This window comes from Bidens hawaiensis, unplaced genomic scaffold (assembly GCF_021521415.1).
Source record: "Bidens hawaiensis isolate Kalapana, Puna unplaced genomic scaffold, B.hawaiensis_p1.1 tig00001692_1, whole genome shotgun sequence".
In the NCBI taxonomy this organism is placed as follows: domain Eukaryota; kingdom Viridiplantae; phylum Streptophyta; class Magnoliopsida; order Asterales; family Asteraceae; genus Bidens; species Bidens hawaiensis.
The window spans coordinates 2,652,131-2,676,036 of NW_027491096.1; the positions used below are offsets into that span (position 1 = coordinate 2,652,131).

Sequence of the window (23,906 nt, forward strand, 5' to 3'; positions counted from 1 at the left end):
TTTTATACCCTTTTACCTTTGGTTCCTAATTGACACATGTCAATAAAAATATGGCTTCTCACACTTTTTATTTTTATTGGCCTTTGTAGAATAACTCAATCATATATATATACTAACTTTTAGCCCGCGTGTTACGCGGGTTTTCTTAGGGTTTTGTTTTTAATAATTTTCTTATTTGGTTTTGCTAATGATATTTTTTATTTTTCAACAGAATCTTGTTTAGATTTAATACTTTAATTTAATTTGGGTCAGTTTTATTTAATTTTTTGTACAAAAGTTTGCTTAGATTTAAAACATAGCATATTAGTCTGTTTTTTTTTTGTTTAAATGAAAACATTTGTTCATTTTACTGAAACCACAGGGACTCAAATTGTTTGTTTCTGAAACCACATGGACTCAAATTGTTTGTTTCTGAAACCACGGGAACTCAACCAGTTAAAAAAAATTTTCGGGGACTCATTGTGTCTCCGCCCTAAAACCACAGGGACGCAAACAATAGTTTTTTCAATAATTAAATTATATGGTTAACCCCCACCATATATATGAGAACTAATCATGCAATTAATAGTCTAATAAATTAATCTAATACAAATAATCAAATTATATGATCTTAAACAGAGGACTATCTGAATGTTTAAGTTTGATTGCTTCTGCGAAGATATTATGAGAAACCAAGAAACATGCAGGGACCTATGAAAGTGATTACACATTTACGTTAAAGATGTAAAGGAAGATGGCCTAAGTTAGCAACTAATATCTCATTTGTAACCATCATATGATTATTCAAACAGTCGCCAACAGTTTTAGTAGTGGTCATTCAAACCAGTCCGTGGCAAGCCATTCAAAGAGGTTTTGTTACTATTTAAATAGTCACCACTCACCAATTGTCTTATTAGCTGATCATATTTATAGCTAGGAATTAACGGGGATGAAATTAAAACCTTGAGGTAATTACATAACACTTATCTTGCTTTGTGTGAAACTGATTGTGAGAACTGCAAAAACAAAAGTCACACCAAGGTTGCGGTTTGAACATTTGTCGAAATCCAAAAACACGAAGGGATTTTGTATACCAAAACTAATAACACATAAATAAGACAATCTCATGAAACTTTAACTTTGACCAATGTAACTTAACAACATCCACAAACGGTTTAAGAGCAATGAGCATCTTCAGAAAGGTATGCCAAAGTTGTTCCCTAGTCGATTATGGTTCCACCATGGTTGTCTGATAAGACGAAAAGTGACGGGTCAATGGACAATGTTTAACCACTGACGCGAATACTCTGCAAGTGTTGGTCCAGCCCCTAAATACACTCAAAACACACTCATGTATGTATGTGATATAAATAGATTTGTTAATAGTGAAAGATAAAAGCATACAGAGAACGAAGAAAAGCTTTCTGTTTTATATTGTGAACTTGAAAGGCTTATCTATATAGCCATACAAAACCAGAACATGGAAAATAATAACAAAATACTAAGGGCCCGTTCGTTTAACAGACTTTTTTTAAAGGATTTGGAATTGGAATTGGAATTGGAATTGGAATTGGAATGTTTGAGAATCCCTTTCATGTGTTTGGTTGGTTAATATGTATTGGAATTGGAATCTTCTTCATTCTCGGGTTTTTTATTTTTATTTTTTTTTGAAGAACGAGGACAACGAAGAAAACGTTTTAGTTTTTTTACATTTTTCGTTTTTGATTTATATTTTGAGTTATGATTTTTTTATTAATTTTTTTGAAGGGGTTTTTATTTTCCATAACAATCCTTTAAAATAGGTGGGATTTTGAAATCCCATGAAATGTGGGATTTGATGGGATTTAGTTTCCATTCCCATTCTTTCATTTAATGAAACGAACATATCAATTCATGGGATTTAAAATCCTATTCCTTAGAATTCCTTCCAAATCCTTGAAACGAACAGGACCTAAGTGTAACTAAAGAAGCCGTAACAGCTAACGACTCTTTCTTCCAACGTGCGCCATCCCAAGAATTGGTCAAACCCCTCTACCTACTGTACTTTATTTAGTCACTCAATAGAAGGAACTAAAATGACCAACTTGTGACCCGCAAGCTACTGAACTGTGACCCGTGAACCAAACCTGGTTAACCGAACAGCAAGTTCACATTACAAGAATAAAGAATCTTAATTTTTAGCTCAACCTTTTGCCTCTAGGACTAAGCTCCCATATTTTCTTGAAATTGTAAAGGTGGCAAAAGAGTTTTCACACCATAATTCAAGCGAAGTTGGAAACTTTTAGCCGAAAACACCTAATTGCTTGCTGGCCACAGAATAGGAAACAAATTACACAAATTCAATTCATCTTATAAAATCATAATAATTAGAGTAAAACTTAGGTTATTTTTTTTTAAGTTACTATGGCCACAAATAAAGTTGAGGTTGACTTGTCAAAGAGAACAAAGTTAACTTGGCTCGGGGAATATTGAAATTGGGATTGTAAAATCTAACATGCATAGATAATGGTGTTAGATTTGCAACAGATCTGTGATTGAAGTACTCACCTCCAATGAAGATGGCATTTGATTGTTGTTGTGGATGTGGAAGAAAGTCAAGACGAAATTGCTTACTACCATATATCTATCTACTTCTGTCTGGCCACATATAATACTATCTGTAATATCCATATACGCTTTCAAAATTCTATTTTCACATAACCTTTAGCATTTGTTGCAAAGCTACTATACCTAGTATATGCCATGAAAACTAAAATTAAATTTATAAACGAATATAAGATGTAAAACTAACCTTGAAGTCATTGCCAATTCAATTTCAAATAAATAAATAAATCTAACCTTACCTTATAGCATCTGCAATGTCATGATGATATATTGTTATGCTAACAGGCGAGATCACTCTAATGGCAATAAGGAAAAATGAAAGATATAAAGATGAACATTTGTGACTGAAAATTGATCTAAAAGCCTGCTTCCACCAGTGAGACCCCCGGCTCAATTTAATTCTCATCACAATACAACAAAACAGATAGCTTGTTACATAATACATGTCATCATCTCTACAAAACATACAATTACCAAAATTAAGTACTCAACGGGCTCGGTTTCTACATTTGGCGGCTTGACTTTACTTTCGCTCTGATTCTTGTTGACCACCTCGGTGTTTCACCATTTCCCCAATCAAATTCTGACAACTTGGGCCCACCCAAGTGAGCTTTCAGGTACTGTTCTAGCTGCTTTCGGCTAGTTATTTCTTCACCCGTTGGTACAGTAAACACAATTTCATTATTGTTCAGGGTCCCGTCTTCTTTTGGCAAAAACTATATGAAAAGAATTATAAAAAAAAACAAATTATTACAATTTCATTCTTCTTTAGTTCAGTTTGGTTTTTTCAGTTTTACCATTGGGGATTGAAATTTTTTGGCTACAAAATAGGTTGGCCCAAAATAATGAATTTGGGCTTAAATCTTTTTGTTACATGCAAAACTAACATGGAAGCGAAAATTCAGTTTTTACAAAAACATAAAACCGTACCGTCGGTTATTTTTTTATTTTTCGATTATGCATTGGATTTTTCGGTTAAAGATATGTTTTTTCAATTTCATGCAAAATGTATGTTCGTGTCATTCTACACTAAAAGCAAAAATATTGATGTCCAACAAGTAAAACATAACATCAATAGAGGACGTGTCAATTTTTATAAATCAAACGGGCATACATATTTACATATACAAGAACTGTCACACTAAGACAACAATAATAAATCAAAAGATACTAAATTTATTCAGAGTAACAACCATAGACCAAAAGATGTATTATACTGTATACAAGTAGTTTAATATATGTCTAATGTCATAATAGTATATTAAAAAAATTATAAATGTTAATGGGCCCATTTGCTATATATTTAACAGAATTTTTTTAGTTTGTAAATGTCAAATATGACGATAGCGGGCCGAGAAATCACTAAAAAAACAAACTCATTCCATATTGTTTCATCTTAATTGTAGTTGCATATACACAGTTCCCGTGCATTTGGCGTCTGCGGGAGCCTGGATATCAATTATCAACAGTATGTCGTAACGTATTTGACCGTGCTCATAAAGTTGACATGTATTTCCAGCAGCTGTGAATCATCGTTAGCAAAGTGCCCAATAAGCGTTTAATGCTCCAGTGCAACGCCTCAGCGCGCCAGCTGGCAGGTTTTCTTCAGCTTGTAGGCGGACTTTTACAAGATCAGTAGGACTACAACTGTAAGAACACTTGCACAAATACAACCAAATGATGAAAGGAACATCCCTCCCTGTTCGGTTCGTTTACAGGCCCATTTATAAAAACTTATTAAAAAAGTGGTTTTAAGCTCACCTTAATTGCTGATGACCCAATGCCATTGCATCATATGATTGAGCAATTGCTGCACATAAATAGATTGAAAGATGAGTAATCATTTAGTCATATAGTTTATTTACTAAAAACAAACAATATCAAAAAAAATAATATCAATTCTTACTTGTTGCAAGGAACTAAGGTTCCATTCTTACATCCACCCTTCCACCTAGACAGAATGGGCCCATAACCATCACCATGTGAAGCTTTTCGATTCGGGCCAAACACCTTAAAAATGATTTATAAAATCGAAATACAACACTCAAAATTAACCATTAGCATGTTACCAGTGTCAAGATTGGCAATGATGATGTTTTCACCATATCTTGCTTCCGTCCAAAAAGAAGACGAACCTATGAAACTGTTCTTTTCAAGGTTTAGGAAATGCAAGGACCAGGTTGTGTGTAGTTTTGATCCTACATTCTGGATCACAGTCACCACGTCCGTATGCTCTACACGATACAGATTATACAATGATTCTTAAATCCTTCAATTTGTAGAACTGTACATAGCAAACTTACTTTCAAAATTCCATATATGCCCTCTCAATTAGCCATCAACAACAAATATCATAAACACGATGGCTAAAAACATTGCCTTTATATCAGTGTAGTGTCCCGAAGTAACAGTGATTATGAATCTCCACGACACAACGACAAAATCAAACACCTAAAAAAAGACAGTGACAAAATCTGTTAAAGCATGAACAACAACTAAGCTTAAGAAGCATTTTTGCAAGCAGTCGGTGTGCAATATGAATAAGTAACGAAACTACCTAATCAAGCTTTAATCCTTCACACAGACATGAGGACTTGAATAACCTGCAACCATTCATGTATATTAATTAAAATATTAAACATAATTTAATTTTGGTTAATATTAATAAATTGAAGGAAAAACAGCTTACTTGAAATACCCGTTATTATATGTAAACTGTGACGTGGCGAATTGTGTTCATACATTTGATATTTATATATTTATATTAATGTCTTAGGTTGAAGTCTATATATAGTTTGTTTGCAACAGAAGCATTTTCCCTCTCTTCTTTCCAGCTGCTTATAGTTACTGCAACAAAATCAAGATCAAAGCATTATTACTTTTATGATAATTTAACATTTACTAAAAACAATAAATCCATTCAAATACGAAGCCGAACCAGATGATAATGGTTCTTCTGATGCAAACCTTTTTGTTGTTGAACACCTTATAGTTTCGAGCCCGCCAAATACTCCACAGGCACAGCGGCACAAAGAAAATCCTGCAAATAATCCTTTGTTTCTTATCATTCCCCGTAACCAAGAAATGGAAATCCAAATAATCTTTTAAGACTTAAGATAGAAGCAGCAACCAATTTGCATGAAACTTGAACATGCCCAATCTATTTCTAGCAAAATTACAATGAATCAATCCTACCCTTCAGTTTAAAAATGCAGATCTTTTTTTACACAAAAAGATACCAACATCAAAAATTTTAATCTTACTTAATTAGTATTAAGATTCAAAACCATTAAGACAAAAAAGATCAAAATTATTAACTTTCAGATATGGCATACCGGAAATTAACGATTGTAAATGAATAATTGATAAAGATGAATTGAATTGATGGTTTAGCACCTCTCATCTTATTTGTAAACAAAAACCCTAAATTGAATTGATGGTTTAGCACCTCTCATCTTATTTGTAAACAAAAACCCTAAATTACCTGCAATCCCTAGCTAGCGATAACAGCGAGACCTCGAGATTTGCTTCAAAAACATAACCTTCAAATCGTGAGGCAGATTTCAAGTTCCAGTTAGGGTTTTTGGAATGAACTACAATTCCAAGTTAGATTTGTGAGAAGAGATATGTAGGGTTTGGAATGGAAGAGTTAGTCAGTTTGAGAGGATATAATCTTTGACTCGATCCAAACCCATCACAAGACCCATGACCCGCGAACTTTAATGCTTAAACGGGTTGAAACCGGGTTAAATTAATGAGAGCTCACCATTTAAAAATTAAGCAATCTGGTGGCTTTCATAGAAGGGGGAACGACCACATCGCGACACGTAGGATTTTAGTATCTTCGTTTATATATATTATAGATACATGTATATAGGGGATGGATCATGCGAGAAGTGATATTATAACGAGAAGTGCAGAAAATGAATCTAGACCATTGATTGTGTTTAATCAATGGTCAACAATAGAAATGACATTATCGTAAATAAAGATACATATTTATGACATATTTTTAATTAAAAAGGACATGCATGTCTTTTGTGGTGTTGACCACATTAAAGCAAACATTAATGTATTCAGTGGTTATTTTTTCTTGCATAATCAATACTCTTAAGATGACTAATACTATTTAATTTTTCTCATTAAAGTTTTGCAAATAAAGTAATTTTTTTTGAATTTATGATTGTGTAAGCTGTTTATTTGTTTTTAGATTTTATTTATAAAGCACATAATTTTTTCAAAATTACGTTGTATATTATGGATTTTTCATATAGTACCTAGCAAAATTAGAAACATACAGTTTTGTGTAGGGGGGGGGGGGGGACTGTGAAAGTGTAGTTACATATAGAATTCAAATTTGTATGTGTGAGGGGAATAAATGTTTATATAGTAGTGTACTGTGTGATATATAGGAATTATTATTTACAGTCTATGTACATATATTATACCATCTAGGGATTAGTTCAATGTTAAGGTATTTTTGGTTCATTTGATTTTCACCAACAAGTAACTAATATTACATATGTAAGATAATTGTGCTTACTATGTAAAGTATGTAGGATAAAATACTTTATATGTTGGTTGTGTAGGATAATTTTGTTTACTATGTAGGGTATGCAGGAATAAATCTTTACTGTGTAGGGTGTGTTGGTCGTGTAAATTAATATATGTACTGTATAGGTGGTATTTCAAACTGTCTATGTGTAAATTATATCGTGTGTATGTTCATATATGTACTGTTTATGTGATATTTTGAATTGCATATGTGTAAGTTTTGTTATGTGTAGCCGTGTAGGTTCATCTTTGTACTGTGTTGGTGGTATTTCGAATTATGTATGTTTAAATTATTGGAATTTTGGTTGGTTGATAAAGTAAAAAAAATAAATTTATATATGATAATAGAATTTGAATAAAAAAAATATTAAAAATATAATACTATAAATCTGTAAAAATATGATTCTTTTTAGATTTAATTTAAACATATATAAAAAAACAAATAGAAAGAATTAATATATTTTGTAACCCTCTACAATTATTAGTTACCAAAAATAATATTTGAAGAGATTACAATGATACCCTTATACATAATTTAAATATAAATAAAAAGAAAAAATTTGATTGGTTGTGGTTACTTCTCGCATTTCTCACTGTAAAAAAACTTCTGAAATGACCCAATACATACATACATACCTACCTACCTACATACATACATACATACATATATATATATATATAGGAGAAGTATAGTTTGAAAACCCTCTTGAGTTGAGAAAACCCGTGAAAACCCTATGTAACATCGTTTTTTTATTACATGTTGTAACATTTAATATAAAACATCGAAAACATAAAAAAAATGTTTTGCTATTTTTTTTTACATTTTTTAGTAATTTTTATATATGTTTTCAGGAGAGAGAAAATGTAAATAAACTTTTATATTTTTTATTAACTTTAATTGTGAACCACAAGATTTAATCTTTAATTAAAAACATGTGATTGAAAATGGGTTTCTAGAGTTTTCACAACTCAATTATGTTTTTATTCTAACCTAACCATATATACACATATATATATATATAGGGAAGGGTTAGAATAAAAACCCTTCCCACTTGAAAAAACCTTAGAAACTTTATTTGAACCATTGATCACTCAAAATCTATGATCTAGATTTAAATAATGCACTTTTAATACAACATGTAATATAATAATATAAGAAGGACCAGGAAGGGCAATCTAGGCATACTTGTTAAAGTCTGTTTCCTCTTTTTGAATATGATTTATTATGATTCTAACAAGTACATATGTCATTTCATTTTTTTATGTTATTTGATAACTATTTATTAATTTATTGTTTTACATTTCTCACTATGTGTAAGGCTTTTTGCATTTCATATAAAGTTTTATTCATTTTTATTATTTTTTATTCTTTTTAATCATTTTTACCTCTTTATCTTATTAACTAACTAAGCATACAAAATATATTGTAAAAAGTTTTAGAATTTTATAATTGAGTTTTAAGTTAGGCTTTTTTTTTCGTTTTTTTTTGTATTTTTTGATATGTTTTCCATTATTCATTTTATTTAATGTTAAACGGGCTTTTTCTATTTTTTATATATAAGTAAAAATTTGTTAATATATTTTGTTTTTACAGATTTATATATTTTTACGCATTTTTTTACATGTTAACATTTTTTCTTACAAATTTACATATTGTTTTTACATATATATTTTTTACATTTTAGAGATTTACATATTTTTGTTTTTACAAGTTTACATATTGTTTTTACATATTTTTTTATTTTACATTACATAGGTTAACATATTTTTGTTTTTATGTATTTAGAGATATATATATTTACATATTTTGAGATATACATATTTACATATATTTTACATATTCAGTTACAAATTTACATATTTTTTACATGTAGTACGTAAATGTTACAAAAAAAAAGACTACTTAGATTTGCATGTTATTATTATTTTATGTGAAAAATATAATCTAAAAAGACTATTCATACAATTTTGTAAACTGAAATTATGATGTTAACCAGTAGGGAAGAGGTATTATCTGCAAACAAATAATAAAATTCTTTTTATTTAAAATAAAAAAATATACTCAAATCCATATAAAGCATGAGGGAGAAAGTGAAGAGTACATGATGAGAGAAAAAGATGCAGGATGAGAGAAAAAGATGCATGAGGGAAATGGCAATAATACCCTAAAATGCAAAAACTATTTAAAATGGATTTGGTATTTGTGGAGTGACAGGAGCCACAGACTGAGTTTACAAAGTTTTTTCAACTAGAAAGAGTTTTCAATATAAACATCCCCTATATATATATATATATATATATATATATATATATATATATATATAGAATAAGTATAGTTTAAAAACCCGTGAAAACTCTATGTAACATTGTTTTTTTTTGTAACATGTAATATATATTGTAACATTTACTACAAAACATCGAAAACATAAAAAAAAATATTTTGCTACTTTTTTTACATTTTTTTTGTAATTTATATATGTTTTCAGGAGAGAGAAAGTATAAGAAAACTTTAACATTTTTTATTAACTTTAATTGTGAATCACAAAATTTAATCTTTAATTAAAAACATGTGGTTGAGAATGTTTTTCTAGAATTTTCACAACTCAAGTGGGTTTTTATTCTAACCTAACCCTATATATATATATATATATATAAATATATATGATACAGACACATCAACCATCATTTTCCTAAAATAGAAAAGAAAATGACCCATGGAATGCTATCAACCCTGCTAAACATGTGACGTTTCTTCAATCATTTTTTTCAAGCAACTCTAGGGTTATATTCGTAATTCCCCGATAAATTGCTAGTTTACTAATTTACAACCTACAGTAGAAACTCGATAAATTAATACTCGACTATTTAATAAACTCTCTAAGATAATATTTTTTGCCGGTTCCGACTCGGGGATAGGGTGCTCAATTAATAATTCGCTAAAATTATAAGATAATACATTTTTGATAATTTCTTTAGACCCCATATAAAATATAAATTAATAATTCCTTATATATAGCATATTACATGAATGATTTATGAAGGTTTCTTGAAAAATGACTCAATTGTCTTTTGTTTTTTGTTGAAATCAATTTCCCCTTGAATCTCGTCTCTAATTTTCTTTAGCATGGTAAGAACTTCTGGTGTTGTTTTCTCATAGCTCAACAAGAAATTGTTCAATGTGATTACCGCTTTAATAGCTTCGTTTCGCGAAGGGGGCTCAATTGTAGAACTTTCATCATCTTCTTCATCGATATTATCTTTATTAATTCCAATAACGCTTTCAATAATTTCTTCATCAGTCAACAACTGTGCAACTACATTTTCTTCTGGGTGAGTCAGAACATTCTACTATAAATTAATAAAATATTAATTAATATATAAATTAATAATTATTAATTTATCGATTAATTAATAACTCTTTTAATTAATAAATTTTGGTGGTCACAAGTGTATTATTTTATAGAGTTTCTACTGTATAATGGTATATTCAACAACTTGATCAAATATATAAATTTAATAAAATTTTTGTTGTTCACTTTATTAAAAATAAAGAGTACTATAACATGGCAAAAATAATGCACATATAATGATTCAATAAAATAATAAAGTCTATAAAGCTTGAGAAGGCAACTCATGTTGCATGATAAGGCATAGTGTTTGCAACTTATTATGAAAATGGGCGTCTTCTTTTTTGCTTTAATATTTGCTTTATGTGATGTTGAACCTTGCGTTCAACACCGTCTTTGTTCATAGACACACTCCTATTATATATATGTTTATAACATAGATCTCTTACGACATTAGATCATCGTGGAGGGCGGTTTTTGAGAGTATATACGATAATGGAATGGAAGAAGTGTTATCTCGATGTAGTATTGGTGCCATTATCTTTTATGATCACCATCGGCTATCACCTTTGGTTATGGCACAAGGTCCGGACTCAACCACTCTCTACCATCATTGGCACTAACAACCATGGACGCCGCTTATGGGTATCCACCATTATGGAGGTACAGATTGCCATGTGTGTTTCGTGTCTAGTTCAATTGGCTAAACGGTTTCATAGGCATGCGTTAGAACCATATCCGGTACTGATAGATGGTTTCGTGTTCTTCTTTGTATGGTTTTCATGTGCAATAATTCTCTTGGCAATTAAGTTTCTAAATATAGGCCACAAACAGTTGATTACTGATAGTTGTGTGTAAGTAAACTTCTTTAAAAGAACAAAAGAAACTTGATTTGGAAGGATAACAAACAGTGAAGTGTTTATGATCATCATGACTTCTATATGATATGATGGTTATTTAAGTTTAAAATTAATTACCAAGAGTCTAATTTATCATAAAACGCTTCTATTTTTCTTTTCACTTCAAAATGATTCGTTTTCTTATGATCAAGTGACTTTTGCATGCATGAATCATGATATATTGTTTTTTTAATGATTTAAAAATATGTGATTTGGTTTTTTTAGCATCTAGGTTTTCATAAAAAAAAAAAAAGAACTCAATGTCTTCTTTAACCGATCATATACTAAGGGGTTTTTTTTCTTTAAATTAATATATTTATTCACAAAGTTTTAAGAACTATATATAGGGGGGTTAACGTACAAATGAAATTAGTGTGCTAATTGTGATAATTAAGTATAATAATTATATATACAAGTAGAATAATTATGTGATTAATTACATCATAGAGTAATTATGTAATTCTTCTTTGATATAATTACATAATTACTTTACTTGATTCTCACAATAAGTATGTTAATTTCATTTGTATTTGATCCTAACCATATCTATACTATATATAATACATAAGTAAAGAGCAAATTAAGACATTTGTTTTAATGAATTTACAATTTCCAATGCATAAGATACATGTGTATAAAGGGACAAAGCAGTCTTTTACACACGATCCACCCACGTTTATTTGATTTCAACAAATATAATTACAATTATAGTACCTTAACTTTACTAAAATTTTGTTAATTTAAGAAATAGTCACAACTTTGACCCGTCATGTTTACCCACTTTAACTCGACTTTTTCCTTTTTCATTTTAATCTTATATGCTTTACAAAAATATGATTAAAAAAATCCGAGCATACCCATTTAAACGGGTTTATTTTTTTTGACGTTTCGATATAAATTTTTTTTCAAATCAGATGGACGATTTTAAATATACAAGTTATTACTGCATGAATGTATAAGTTTTTTAAATGACAAATGTTTACAATTTGATGTTCCTATTATTTACATATCTAACACCTTATCTATTTGATAAAAAAACATAAATAAACTTGTTACAATTAAAAAAGTTTTCACGATGTCATATAATTGCATACTTATCAATATATTCTACTATTTAATGTAAAACTTTGAGCACTCGTGTATATCCAAATATTACTCCACTTTATTTTTTTTTTCCAATTTATATGTTTTACAAAAATATGATTAATAGTATTCAAATTATATAAATATCAAAATAATCAAGACGAAGCTTTAATTTGGAGCTGAGTTGAGTCGGCTTGGTGTAAAGTTCGAGTCGAGCTAGCTTTGGCTCGCTAACAACCTTAAAATGTTATCCCCACTACATCGTGCGGGCACTCGACTAGTGTGTATATATATATATACGTATAGGAGAAGTATAGTTTGAAAACCCTCTTAAGTTGAGAAAACCTGTGAAAACCCTATGTAACATCGTTTTTTTTTTGTTACATTTAATACAAAATATCGAAAACATAAAAAAAATTGTTTTGTTATTTTTTTACATTTTTTTAGTAATTTTTATATATGTTTTCAGGAGAGAGAAAATGTAAATAAACTTTAACATTTTTTATTAACTTTAATTGTGGAACACAAGATTTAATCTTTAATTAAAAACATGTGATTGAGAATGAGTTTCTAAAGTTTTCACAACTTAAGTGGGTTTTTATTCTAACATAACCCTATATATATATATATATATATATATATATATATAGGGTAAGGTTAAAATGAAAACTCATTTAAGTTGTGAAAACCCGCGAAAACCCTATGTAACATCGTTTTTTTTTGTTACATGTAATATATGTTGTAACATTTAATACAAAACATCAAAATATCAAAAAACAATGTTTTGCTATTTTTTAACATTTTCTTACTAATTTTTATATATGTTTTTAGGAGAGAGAAAAATTTATCTTTATATTTACATTTTTTATTCACTTTAATTGTGGACCACAAGATTTAAACATTAATTAAAAACATGTGGTTGAGAATAAGTTTCTAGAGTTTTCACAACTCAAGTGGGTTTTCATTTATATATATATATATATATAAATTTTATAAACTTTTTACATGTTTATATACATATAAATTTTGCAAATGCAACTTATATTCGTACGGTAAAAAGAAAAGTAAAAACAAATAAAATGCTTGAGCTCACTATATTAGGTTTGGGAAGTCCTTACCCATAAACTCCAAGAACAAAACGAAGTTTTGTGTTTGAGCGTTCTTAAACACCGTCATCCTTTTTTGAATAAATAAATTTCTTTTACTTCCCGAGATATAAGACGGATATTCTCATCTTAGACTATTTTATACACGTCTTTGGGTTTCCAATTACCTGTTGTTGATCTTTAAATATCCCCCGTATTACGGGGATTGTTTAAAATTTTCGTTTCTAATATTTTCGTTTCTAATATTGTGAATGTATTTTTTGGATTTCACTTTATTTATTGTAAGAATTTAATAAGATACTTAAATCTATTTTGATTAATTTATGTTGGGTTGTGTTGATTTTTTAATGGAAACGTTAAATGAATTATCTACTTAGTTTTTATATTTATTCGTTTATGTTCATTTGTTATAATTTGATATATTTTGTGAAACTTTTCATTTAAGTTAAACTTAAAAGAAAAAAAGAATCACGAATATAACTAAATCCATGTTGAGAAATTAAATTAGGGTTTGATTACGAGGTTTGTTTTACATTTTACGTTAATATTATATATTTTTTTGTATTTTAATTTTATTTATTGTAAGAAAATTAATAATATAATTAGGGATTGATGATGAAAGGGTTTCACAAGTAAATAAGATGATATAACCCGTTTAAAAGCTATATGGTTTGATGAGACATATGACCCACTTATTTTTTTTTACTATAAAATTGTTTCATAATTATAAATAATATCTTTTTGTAAAAAAAAAATCGGATATAACTTTTTAGTATATCCCTATTTTATATTATTTCATATCAAATATTTGGTGAGATTAATTTTTAATAAAATGAGATGTTATAACCCGCCTAATGGTTATCTGAGTTTGACGAAACTAATACTCGTGAATTCAGTGAATTCAGGTTAGATGCATGAGAAACCACCATTTACAAATAAAAAAATCTGATAGATTGAGAGAAAATAGGAAGGTTTCGTATATATATATTTAAGATTAAGATATATATTTAATTTTGTATTGTATACTAAATTTTAGATTGTAGGTAATTTGTTAGTGCAAATCTTAGTAGGAAGGAATTTCTTCTCCCCATGAAGGGAACAGTTTCCGGTGGGATTCCTAAGATAAGAAAAGACAACCACATCTTTATATCTTAAGTTGTTATGGGTCTCTTATTCTATAATTTTTAAACAAATATTTAAAAAAAAAAAAAGAAAGAAAAGAAAAGAAAACTCTTTTTTCTTTTAGATTCATTTTTTAATATCAATATTTGTAACATAAAAATCAAATAATTATTATATATTAAAGGACAATCTATTGCTACAGTATGGGGTAATTTTGTAAATTCCTGATGGTTGGGCCTAACACCTTCAAGTTACACCACCACCTGTTTGGTTAATAGAAAGGAGCCCATGTTTCATGTTGGTGTGGAGCCCTCTTTTATCTTCTAAATCATTTACCGAATACACATACATTCATACCATATTTATGCATCACATTTTTGGTTATCACCTTTTAAGTTAAATAAAATATGGAAATTATATAGGTATACGTATGCATGAGTATACGACTATACGGTATGCATACACATGCATATGTATCATTTTTTTAAAATTTTTTTCCACATTTTTTGATATGTAGCTTAACTTAGAGGTGTACAAACCCGTTTAAAACTCAAAACCGGTTTGGTTTGGTCAACAAAACTCAAAAACGGTTTATGATCGGTTTTGATTCGGGTTGAAACCGGTTTCTTACAATGTTACGATCGGTTTTGGTTCAGGTTTTGATCGGTTTCGGTTCGGGTTTTGACCGGTTTCGGTTCGGTTAACCGGTTTGGAACCGGTTTTGGTGGAGAAAATTACAAACCGGTTCCGAACATACGGTTTCAATTGGTTCCAAACCGGTTTCTACATAATCGGTTTCAAACTGGTCCGGTTTCGGTTTAGTTTTCGGTTCGGTCCGGTTAACCGGGTGTACTTGCCCACCTCTAGCCAAACTCAAGCAACTTTTGTAACAACCAACAAAGACAAAAGGCGGTAAGCACCTACAATTAAGGAAACTTTTGAAATCATCAACAACAAAAAAGAAAATAATAATAAATCTTTTAAATGAGCAAGGCACAAAGTATGTAAATGACATTAGATACGAATAGCTAAACTTAACTAAACCTAGAATAAACCAAACAAAAACCGACAAAGATTGTATACAAAACACAACTACGGCGCGTGCGCCGGAACATACCTACTTTTTTTAATTGGATACAACCAAAATTCAGTGTCTTCAAATAAAAAAAATGAAAAAAAAAATAAACAGAATAGAAATAAGAATTGAACCCGCAGAGTCCTTAATTATAACAAGATATAAAGCCCATCCTAGTCCAGCCCACGTATGATCTTAAGCCAGTTTCAATCTTGAAGCTCAGCACAGACACTTCAAAAAATCTCTCTAAGCTGCCTAGGTTCCCGAGTTTATTAAACAATTTAAAAGAATGGAAACAGAATTAAGGAGAGAAATGAATGGAAAGTGAATAAAGAGAGAGAAGAAAATGAACGGAAGGGAAAAATTTTTTATTAACCACCGTGTTCTCGAGTTCAAAGAAAATGGGAAGGAAAATTTGTTTTGACTAACCACCGTGTGCTCGAGTTCAAAGAAAATGGAAAGAAAAAATAAAGATTTTATGTAATCTTTCTTTCCTTCCAAATCCCTCCAATTTAATAAGATTTGGAATGAAAGAAATAACATAAATTTACCTTTCATTTCTCTCCCTTTCACTCCAAAAAAAGAAGAAAAAAAAAAACTTTTCCTGATATTTTCCCTTGGTAAATGAAGATTTGGGAACACCTTTACGTTCAGACTCATTAAGAGGCCAAATTCTATCCCTAACCAATGAGCCAGATCCTACGAACAGTCAACACAGATACAAAGCTGCATACTCTCGGGGTACAGATAGAAAACCAGTAATTTGTAACCAAAAACTGAATCCAAATCCGGTTGACTAGAACGGGTTTGAAACAAACCCCAACAGGAGGGTTGTAATCGGATTGGAAGCCTATGCTTTCAAACGGGTTGAACCAAACTAATTCCTTACACCTTCAAAAGCCAGTTCTCCAAAAACCGGTTTTGACTTCTGTTGACCCAAACTAGAACCAAGAAAACGAAAAGGGAAACCTCTACTTTCGTCTCAAGTCACATCAGACCCTAACCAGGACTAAGCCCGACAGGCGCTGGATTTATTTTGAGAACACTTAACATCTGATTTTTATTTATTTTTTTAAATATGTTCCAAAAATGACTTTAGACCCATCTGATTCCCTTAAATAATTTGACCTAATTCCTTTTAGTTAAAATATTTTGCTTAACCTATTTAATCTGCTAAATACACTCAAACCTCCAGTCATTGTCCAGAACCTAAGACACTAGCAAGAAACGCGGTGACAAAACAGATTTTGCCAAAGCTCCATTGCTAAGCTACAAAGATGCAATTGAAAATATACGCTATGTTTAAAAGACACTTGAAAAGATGCATACATAAAAGTGAAAATACTTAAAAGACACTTGAAAAGATGCAATTGAACAAAAATAATAATTAAAAAAAACATACGCTATGTTTATAAGGGTATAAAATACTTTAGACATAACCAACAGTGCAAAACATCAACTCATATCAAAGAGCATGTGCAGAAACAACTTCAAATGACATCAACACAAAACTAAAACGGTCAACCAATCTGTATACAGTAGTATCATAACAGATGGAGTGATTCCATAATGAAGACCAATGTATGATCGTACCTGCAGTCTGCATACGATGAAGATGAAACAACTAATGAGTAACATTCTTTGGAAGGTTCCGGATGACATTGCTTTTCATGCCCATCTTAGACCGCATATAATCCACCCCTGATCTATTCATCTGTTTCATCACCTTCATCCTCACCATATTCTCCTTCGACTGCACTGTCGACAAACCCATGCTCCTATACCTAATATTCACACATTTTTGTAATTATTAAAAGCATTTTCTTTAAATAAACAAACAAATTAATGTTATGCTTACCTGGCAGCCAACACAGCAGTCATGGGAACATCCTTTGCAGACGGGCGCGGCTTCTGACGATAATAACGTAAATATTCACGCGAACCAATTGCTTTGGTTGATATTATATCATCAGTTACAGTAGTTATTATAAGCTCGGACCCACCACTCCCTAGTTCTATACCATTGTTTGTCCCGTCTGATGAAACCAACTGGTTTCCGTTTGCATCCACATAACTAACATACATAAAAATATATATATAATTAGCTTAATCATAAGGCTCATAGGTATTGTCAAACATTTATATTGTGCAATTTAAACTGACGCATTTACTTAATAGGCTTGTAAGCAAACCGAGCGTTCCAAAAACCATTCGGCAGGGAGTTTATTCATGAACAGTAATTTAGTTGAACAAACGAACATGCACAAATATCTTCTTCGTTCATTTCTATCATGCACCTTCGTTCATTTTTTAATTCGTTAGTTTACATTTGTTTTAAGGTCATTCATTTACGATCATTAACATATTTGCTAAAATAATAGATACTATTAAGCCAATCACAACTCCTCTAAATTTTATAGCTTTTTAGGCCCAGTACATTGTTTTCACATTTACTTTTTATCTCAGACTCTCAGTTATGTTCTTTCACTTATGTTCAGTTATATTCGATCATATATGCTTGTGATTGTTTATGTTTGTGAATCATTCGTTCATACTATTAACGAACGAACATGAACGAACAAGAACATTCATATTCTGAATCTGAACAAACGAATACGAAAAAGAAAACCACGTTTGTTTTAACTGTTTGTGTTCAATCATTTGTTCAGATTAAGTTAAACAAAGGAAAACAAACATGCCCATTCGTGTCCTACGTTTACTTTTAATGGTGTTTGCTCAGTTATGTCCGTTTATATCCTTTCATCTATACCGTTTGTTTATACTATTAGCAAACAAACATGATCAAGCTCATTTTCTTAACATACGAAAACATTCTTTTAACTGTTAAGTGTTAAACCATTTGTTCAGTTAAAGTGAAGCGAATGAACACAAACATGGCCTATTTACTAAGTAGTACATTCAAACCTGCTGCTGTAATCATAAAACTCTTCAAGTTCAGCTTCTTCCTCTTCATCATCATCACCATAGTGAACTTTGCAATGACTTTTGGCCACCATATGCTTCCTAACCGCTTCCAAACTATTAAACGGTTGACAGTTACTGTTGCAATACAAGCATATATAATCACGCTTAACCTGTAAAATGATGGCATCACCATCAATAAGCAAGATAATTATCACAAAAACTTGATTATCAAGAATACAATAAATCTTTACCTTAAGTCCAAGATATGTGAGAAGACCACTCGGGTCTTTCAAATACTCAACATCAGGTATAAAAAAGCCATGATGTTTGTGCATATGAACCATACAGCTTTCAATAGTTTTATGCTCTTTATCACACATAAAGCAAGATGTCGGATCCACCTCATCATCCTCATCCATGTCATCATCAGTTTCATTCACTTCCATATGAGTAGATGACGATGCCATGTCACCCGCCACGTCATCGTTCTCCGTCACCTCAACCCATTCATCACTTTCATCATCACTTTCTTCTTCCTTCTGTTGAGGAGCCTTCTTAGGCGGAAGTGGTTTTATTATTGCATTGTTTTCATCTTCGTGGCCGATTTGGGAAGCGCGTAATGTGTGAGTTTTAGATTTTAGATGTTGAGCGTGAGCTTTAGCGCTTCTGTAGCCTTTTCCACATAGGCGACACGTATACAGCATTGGTGGGCCATTCAGTTTACTCTTTTCTTCAGCAAGTGTAGTTTGTCTGGCTAAGAAAAGTGCTTCTGTTACTCCTGGAACCCCTGCAATCTAATTTAATTCAAGGAGCATATAGCAATTAAAATGCAAGCTATTGTATAAAATATAAATATCAAAATTCTCCTAAAACCAGTCAGTAATGATATATAGAATTAATCAAAAAATGAAACTGCAAATTATTTTCTAATTTTCTAATATTCAGTGAAACAAAATTACAACTTGTACCAGTAACGGTATTCGTTTTTAATAAAAAACGAAAAATGCAAAAAAACAAAAACGTTTCCGCCGTTGTCCTCGTCCTTAAAAAAAAAAAGTGGAATTTCAAGTGACCCATTTTGACCCGAAAATAAGAAAGTGGAATTTCAAGTGACCTACTTTGACCCATCTTATTAAAATCTATGACCCATATGATTTTTAAAACAACCCAAATTGACCAATTTGAAATGGTTTGGGTTAAGATTGCCACCTCTAGTTTTTATGTTTTCATTCAGTTTCAGTATTTCCCGATATTCAGTTTATACTTTCGGCACTATTCCGATCTAATCCTAGAAACAACATCCAATTCTATACCTGTCTCAATTAAGTGAGAAATTATGAACAGAAGAAAATGAGCTAAAATACGGATAACTGAAAAACAATCAATCAGTTTTAAAAATCACTTCAAGGTTTTTGCATCAACTAATTCAGATTGAAAGGAGAAAAAGTTGTGCAGCTGGAAGATACAAGTAATAATGATAGGGAATTGAATAAGATGTATTATTATTGTTACCTTGCGTTTGAGATTGTAGCGGTGCCACTCAGACTTGTAATGAAGCTTTTGATCGTTTTCATCTTCGAATTCTTTGTTGCAGGCGTTGCATGTCAGACCTGTTGCCATCTCCTAAGACTATCTTGTGTTGTGGCGTTAGGCGGTGATATTTGAGTTAGGGTTTCTTTCGCCTCAAATATGGAAAACAACAAGACATTTTCTTCAAATGTTGTTTTTTTTAGGGTTGGGATTCTAGATTTTTTTTTCTTAAATCTTAAATAAATATATACAAATGAAACCTTTAAAATTACGATGGAGATATAAATTTCGGAGAATGTGGAAGTGTGTTACAGGTTGAGTTAGGGGATGGCTCAACTTTATTTGAACAAGACATAATGGCGATAGAGCTAGTTGTGTCGACACATTGATGTTGGTGGTAGTGGCTAAATGTTGGTTTTAGTGATATCTAGAGGTGTGTGATTTATGTGCAACTAGGAAATGTTCATATGTTTACGTAGACTATTAGTGTTTTTTATGGTCGCATATTATAGATAGATCACCTTTATTTGGATGACAATAAAAGATGTGTATGGTAAATTTGTGTACACGTATGTTCATATTCAACATTCTTAAGCATCAACATATCTATATTAAACAATTGAAGAAAACAAAAGCAATGACAAATAGATAACAAGCAATGAATCGTGAATTGACCAAGCCATGTATGAATAAACTAGACATATATAAAAGTAAAATAACATATATGTGTATTTACATGAGTTACATGAAATGATCGGTACTTTAGAGCATTTTAAACTTGATATTATACTTGAAATTCTATGTTATATCACATTAACACAAGTTAATAATCTTTATAGAATAAAAGATTCATGTAAATGATGTCCACAAAATATGATGATAGAGTTTGTAATTATACCAAGTCTAATGATGAAATCATGTTATTCATGTTCAATGATGCACATAGTTAAATAGGCTTGAAATTATTGTTGATACATCAGTATTCGTCTCAGTCTTTGTTTAACGTATTTGACAATATTTTAATGTATAGGGGTCTTTTGGTAATTAAATGTAAGGCTCATTCGCTATGGGTTGTATAACGAATGAGACCATCTGTTTTGTTCCTCATTCGCTAAAGATGTTTCATGAATGGGATGTAATGCATTAAGGTCATTCACAATGGTTGTGTAGCGAATGGTGTAGCGTATAAGATGCTCATCTGCTATGTGATGTATAGCGAATGAGTCATTTTCTATGTGAGGACCGGATCTGGTGCAGAACTAATGATAGTCGAAAAGAACACACCAGATCTAATAAATTGAAACCTTCTGATTATACCGGCGGACTCAGTATAAACAGAGGTTAGGAATGAAGATTAGAATGATATAGCAAACAAGAGAAAATAAACTAAAGATTCACTATATTTAATATATCATTTATGAACAGTGAAACGGTTGATTAGGTTTGCATGGAATGTCTAGGGTTTTGTGATGGCGATACGAGGTAGCATTAATATGGAATAATCGCTCTGACTTTTATGCTCTCGTATTCCGTATATTCTCGTCTCCTTGTGCTCAAAACCTAGTATTATATTTATAGGCCCATAGACATTCATTCTATAAACACTAATGATCACATAATGAATAACAAAATAATTACAAGTATAAAACTGGTCTTCGAGTATGATGAATCCTTGTCGAGCAGACCTTGTAATGCATGATATGCTCGGAACATGTCTTCGAGCAGACTTTACTTGGAATATTTTCATAAGAAATATTCTACTCCAGCAGACTTCAATCTTCATAACTTATTCAAACTTTGTTCGAATAAGTTCCACGAGCAAACATGTTCTCCTTGATCTCTTCAATCTTTCCTTAGGATTTATTGTGAACAACTCCAGCATGCTCGGGTACTGAAACTTGCTCGGGATTGAACCATGCTCGAAGATTATACTTACAACATTTGAGATCTTCTTTTATTGTATCCATGCTCGACCCTCCAAGATGCTCAAAAAACTTGGTTTAAGCTGGATAGATTAAGTTGCTTGCTCGGATAGCAAACTATACTCGGTGGAGAACATCATTGCTTGACGAAGTGTAGCATGCTCGACGCTTTCAACACTTTGAAGAAATCCTAGAAGATGGTCTTACAAGCATAAGACATCATGCTCGAGGTAGTAATTCCATGCTCGAAGGTCCAAGCTTGCTCGAAGTCTATACTTAGCCACTTCTTGAGGAGGTTGAGAAGATTCCAATCTTCCTTTACAAATATCCGACTCAACAATCTCCCCCTAGATTGGAACAAGCTCAAATGCACCAAAACATACCTGCACTAAGTTGCACATGTGTCAAAACATAGTCACAAATCATATGAAGGAAATAGTCATTACATTACATAATCAGAATTCTACCATTAAGGCATTACACATCAAATTACAAGTTAATCAAATTACAAAAATACATGAAAATATAAAAACAACAAAATTTCATAAGATATTCCCTGTCAGCACAAATCATAGTAGTTCTTTATCTTTACTCAAGCCTCCGAGCCCGGATCAGTTTGTTATGTCTAACAGCGGCTGCTCGTTGCTTGAACATGTCAAGTTCCACACTGTCCATAGAGTCCAGTGGAACTTCCACTTCCATAATGTCAGCTAAGCCCTGGACATGTATGAACCGTAACTTTGAATCATGTTCAACTATAACAATCACTTTTCCTTCTGCATTTCTGAGTGACACAGTCGAACTCTTTTTGTTGAATGTGATGCTAGTGATTCTTCCACCAGCTTGGACCTGTGAGTTGGGTACTAACATCTCCATTCTCATAGCTAGACTTTCTCTGAGTGTCCTTCTTGTTGAGCTTGAGCCATTTGTTATCTGCTGTGTGCTTGAGCTTGAAGTTCCTCTTTTCTTTGTCATTTCTTTCTTTTTAGATTCAGGGAAAGTGAACTCAGACCACCTCACATCCCTTAATATTTTCTCCATTTTTGTCCTCTCAGCTTCGTTATAAGTATTCTTTCTCTTTTTATTCAACAATGGAAATCCTTTCTCAGCTTGTTCATGTAAGTATTTTGAGAGATCATTCCTTTGTTGTCCGGCCAATCTATCCTGTTGTAGATAGTCATAAAGTTTTAATTTGGCCATTGCTTCCAGTTGCTCCCTTCTGAACTATCTAAAATCCCTTCTAAACACAATTTGACTTTGTACTCCATCTTCAGTAACGACTTTTAGGGTTCTTGATCTTGAGTCAAAGTATAGGTTAGTAGGCAGATTGAAGTAGTTTCTTTGTGGTTGTTGCCTCTGCACCTCAGATCTGATGACTTGTTTTGGAGCTGTTGATGATGATGATTTCTTTGAGTATTTCAGTTCAGATTCATCATATAGCTTCTCTATCTCCGATTCGTTTTTGTAGAATAGCTCTGTATATTTAGCTTCCCTCATGCAAAGCACACTTATCATTTCAGCAAGTTGATACTTTGTAAGTCTTTCTTCAGCCTTTGATCAGGATTGTCCTCAACAGGCTGGTTTTCCTTTAATCTAAATTCTTCCTCTAATTTTCTCCTCTCTTCCAAATACATCCTCTATTCTCTGTTATAGATCTCAACCATTTCTTCCTGTGATATACTTTCAATTTTATTTTCTTTCATCACCTTCTTCAAAAGTATATCTTTCAATATTTTCACCCTCTCAGGGTCCTCAAACCA

General features: G+C 31.2%; 1 protein-coding gene across 1 annotated transcript; it reads right to left on the bottom strand.

Moving 5' to 3' along the window:
• Window positions 1-17,183: 17,183 nt before the first annotated feature.
• LOC143594357 (cytoplasmic 60S subunit biogenesis factor REI1 homolog 1-like) lies at window positions 17,184-20,369 on the bottom strand. Its single transcript, XM_077073684.1, has 5 exons — window positions 20,207-20,369; window positions 18,946-19,488; window positions 18,695-18,864; window positions 17,628-17,843; window positions 17,184-17,553 (listed from the first exon to the last, which is right to left on the bottom strand). Exons 1-5 carry the CDS (start codon window positions 20,312-20,314, stop codon window positions 17,394-17,396), a joined length of 1,197 nt encoding a protein of 398 aa, XP_076929799.1. The 5' UTR covers window positions 20,315-20,369; the 3' UTR covers window positions 17,184-17,393.
• Window positions 20,370-23,906: the final 3,537 nt, after the last annotated feature.

Excerpts from the sequence above, each read along its gene's own strand:
- LOC143594357 (XM_077073684.1), bottom strand. The coding sequence starts at position 20,314 with ATGGCAACAGGTCTGACATGCAACGCCTGCAACAAAGAATTCGAAGAT. Across the intron at positions 19,489-20,206 it reads GCTACAATCTCAAACGCAAG|ATTGCAGGGGTTCCAGGAGT; the intron begins GTAACAATAATA and ends GAATTAAATTAG. Across the intron at positions 18,865-18,945 it reads TCACATATCTTGGACTTAAG|GTTAAGCGTGATTATATATG; the intron begins GTAAAGATTTAT and ends ATCATTTTACAG.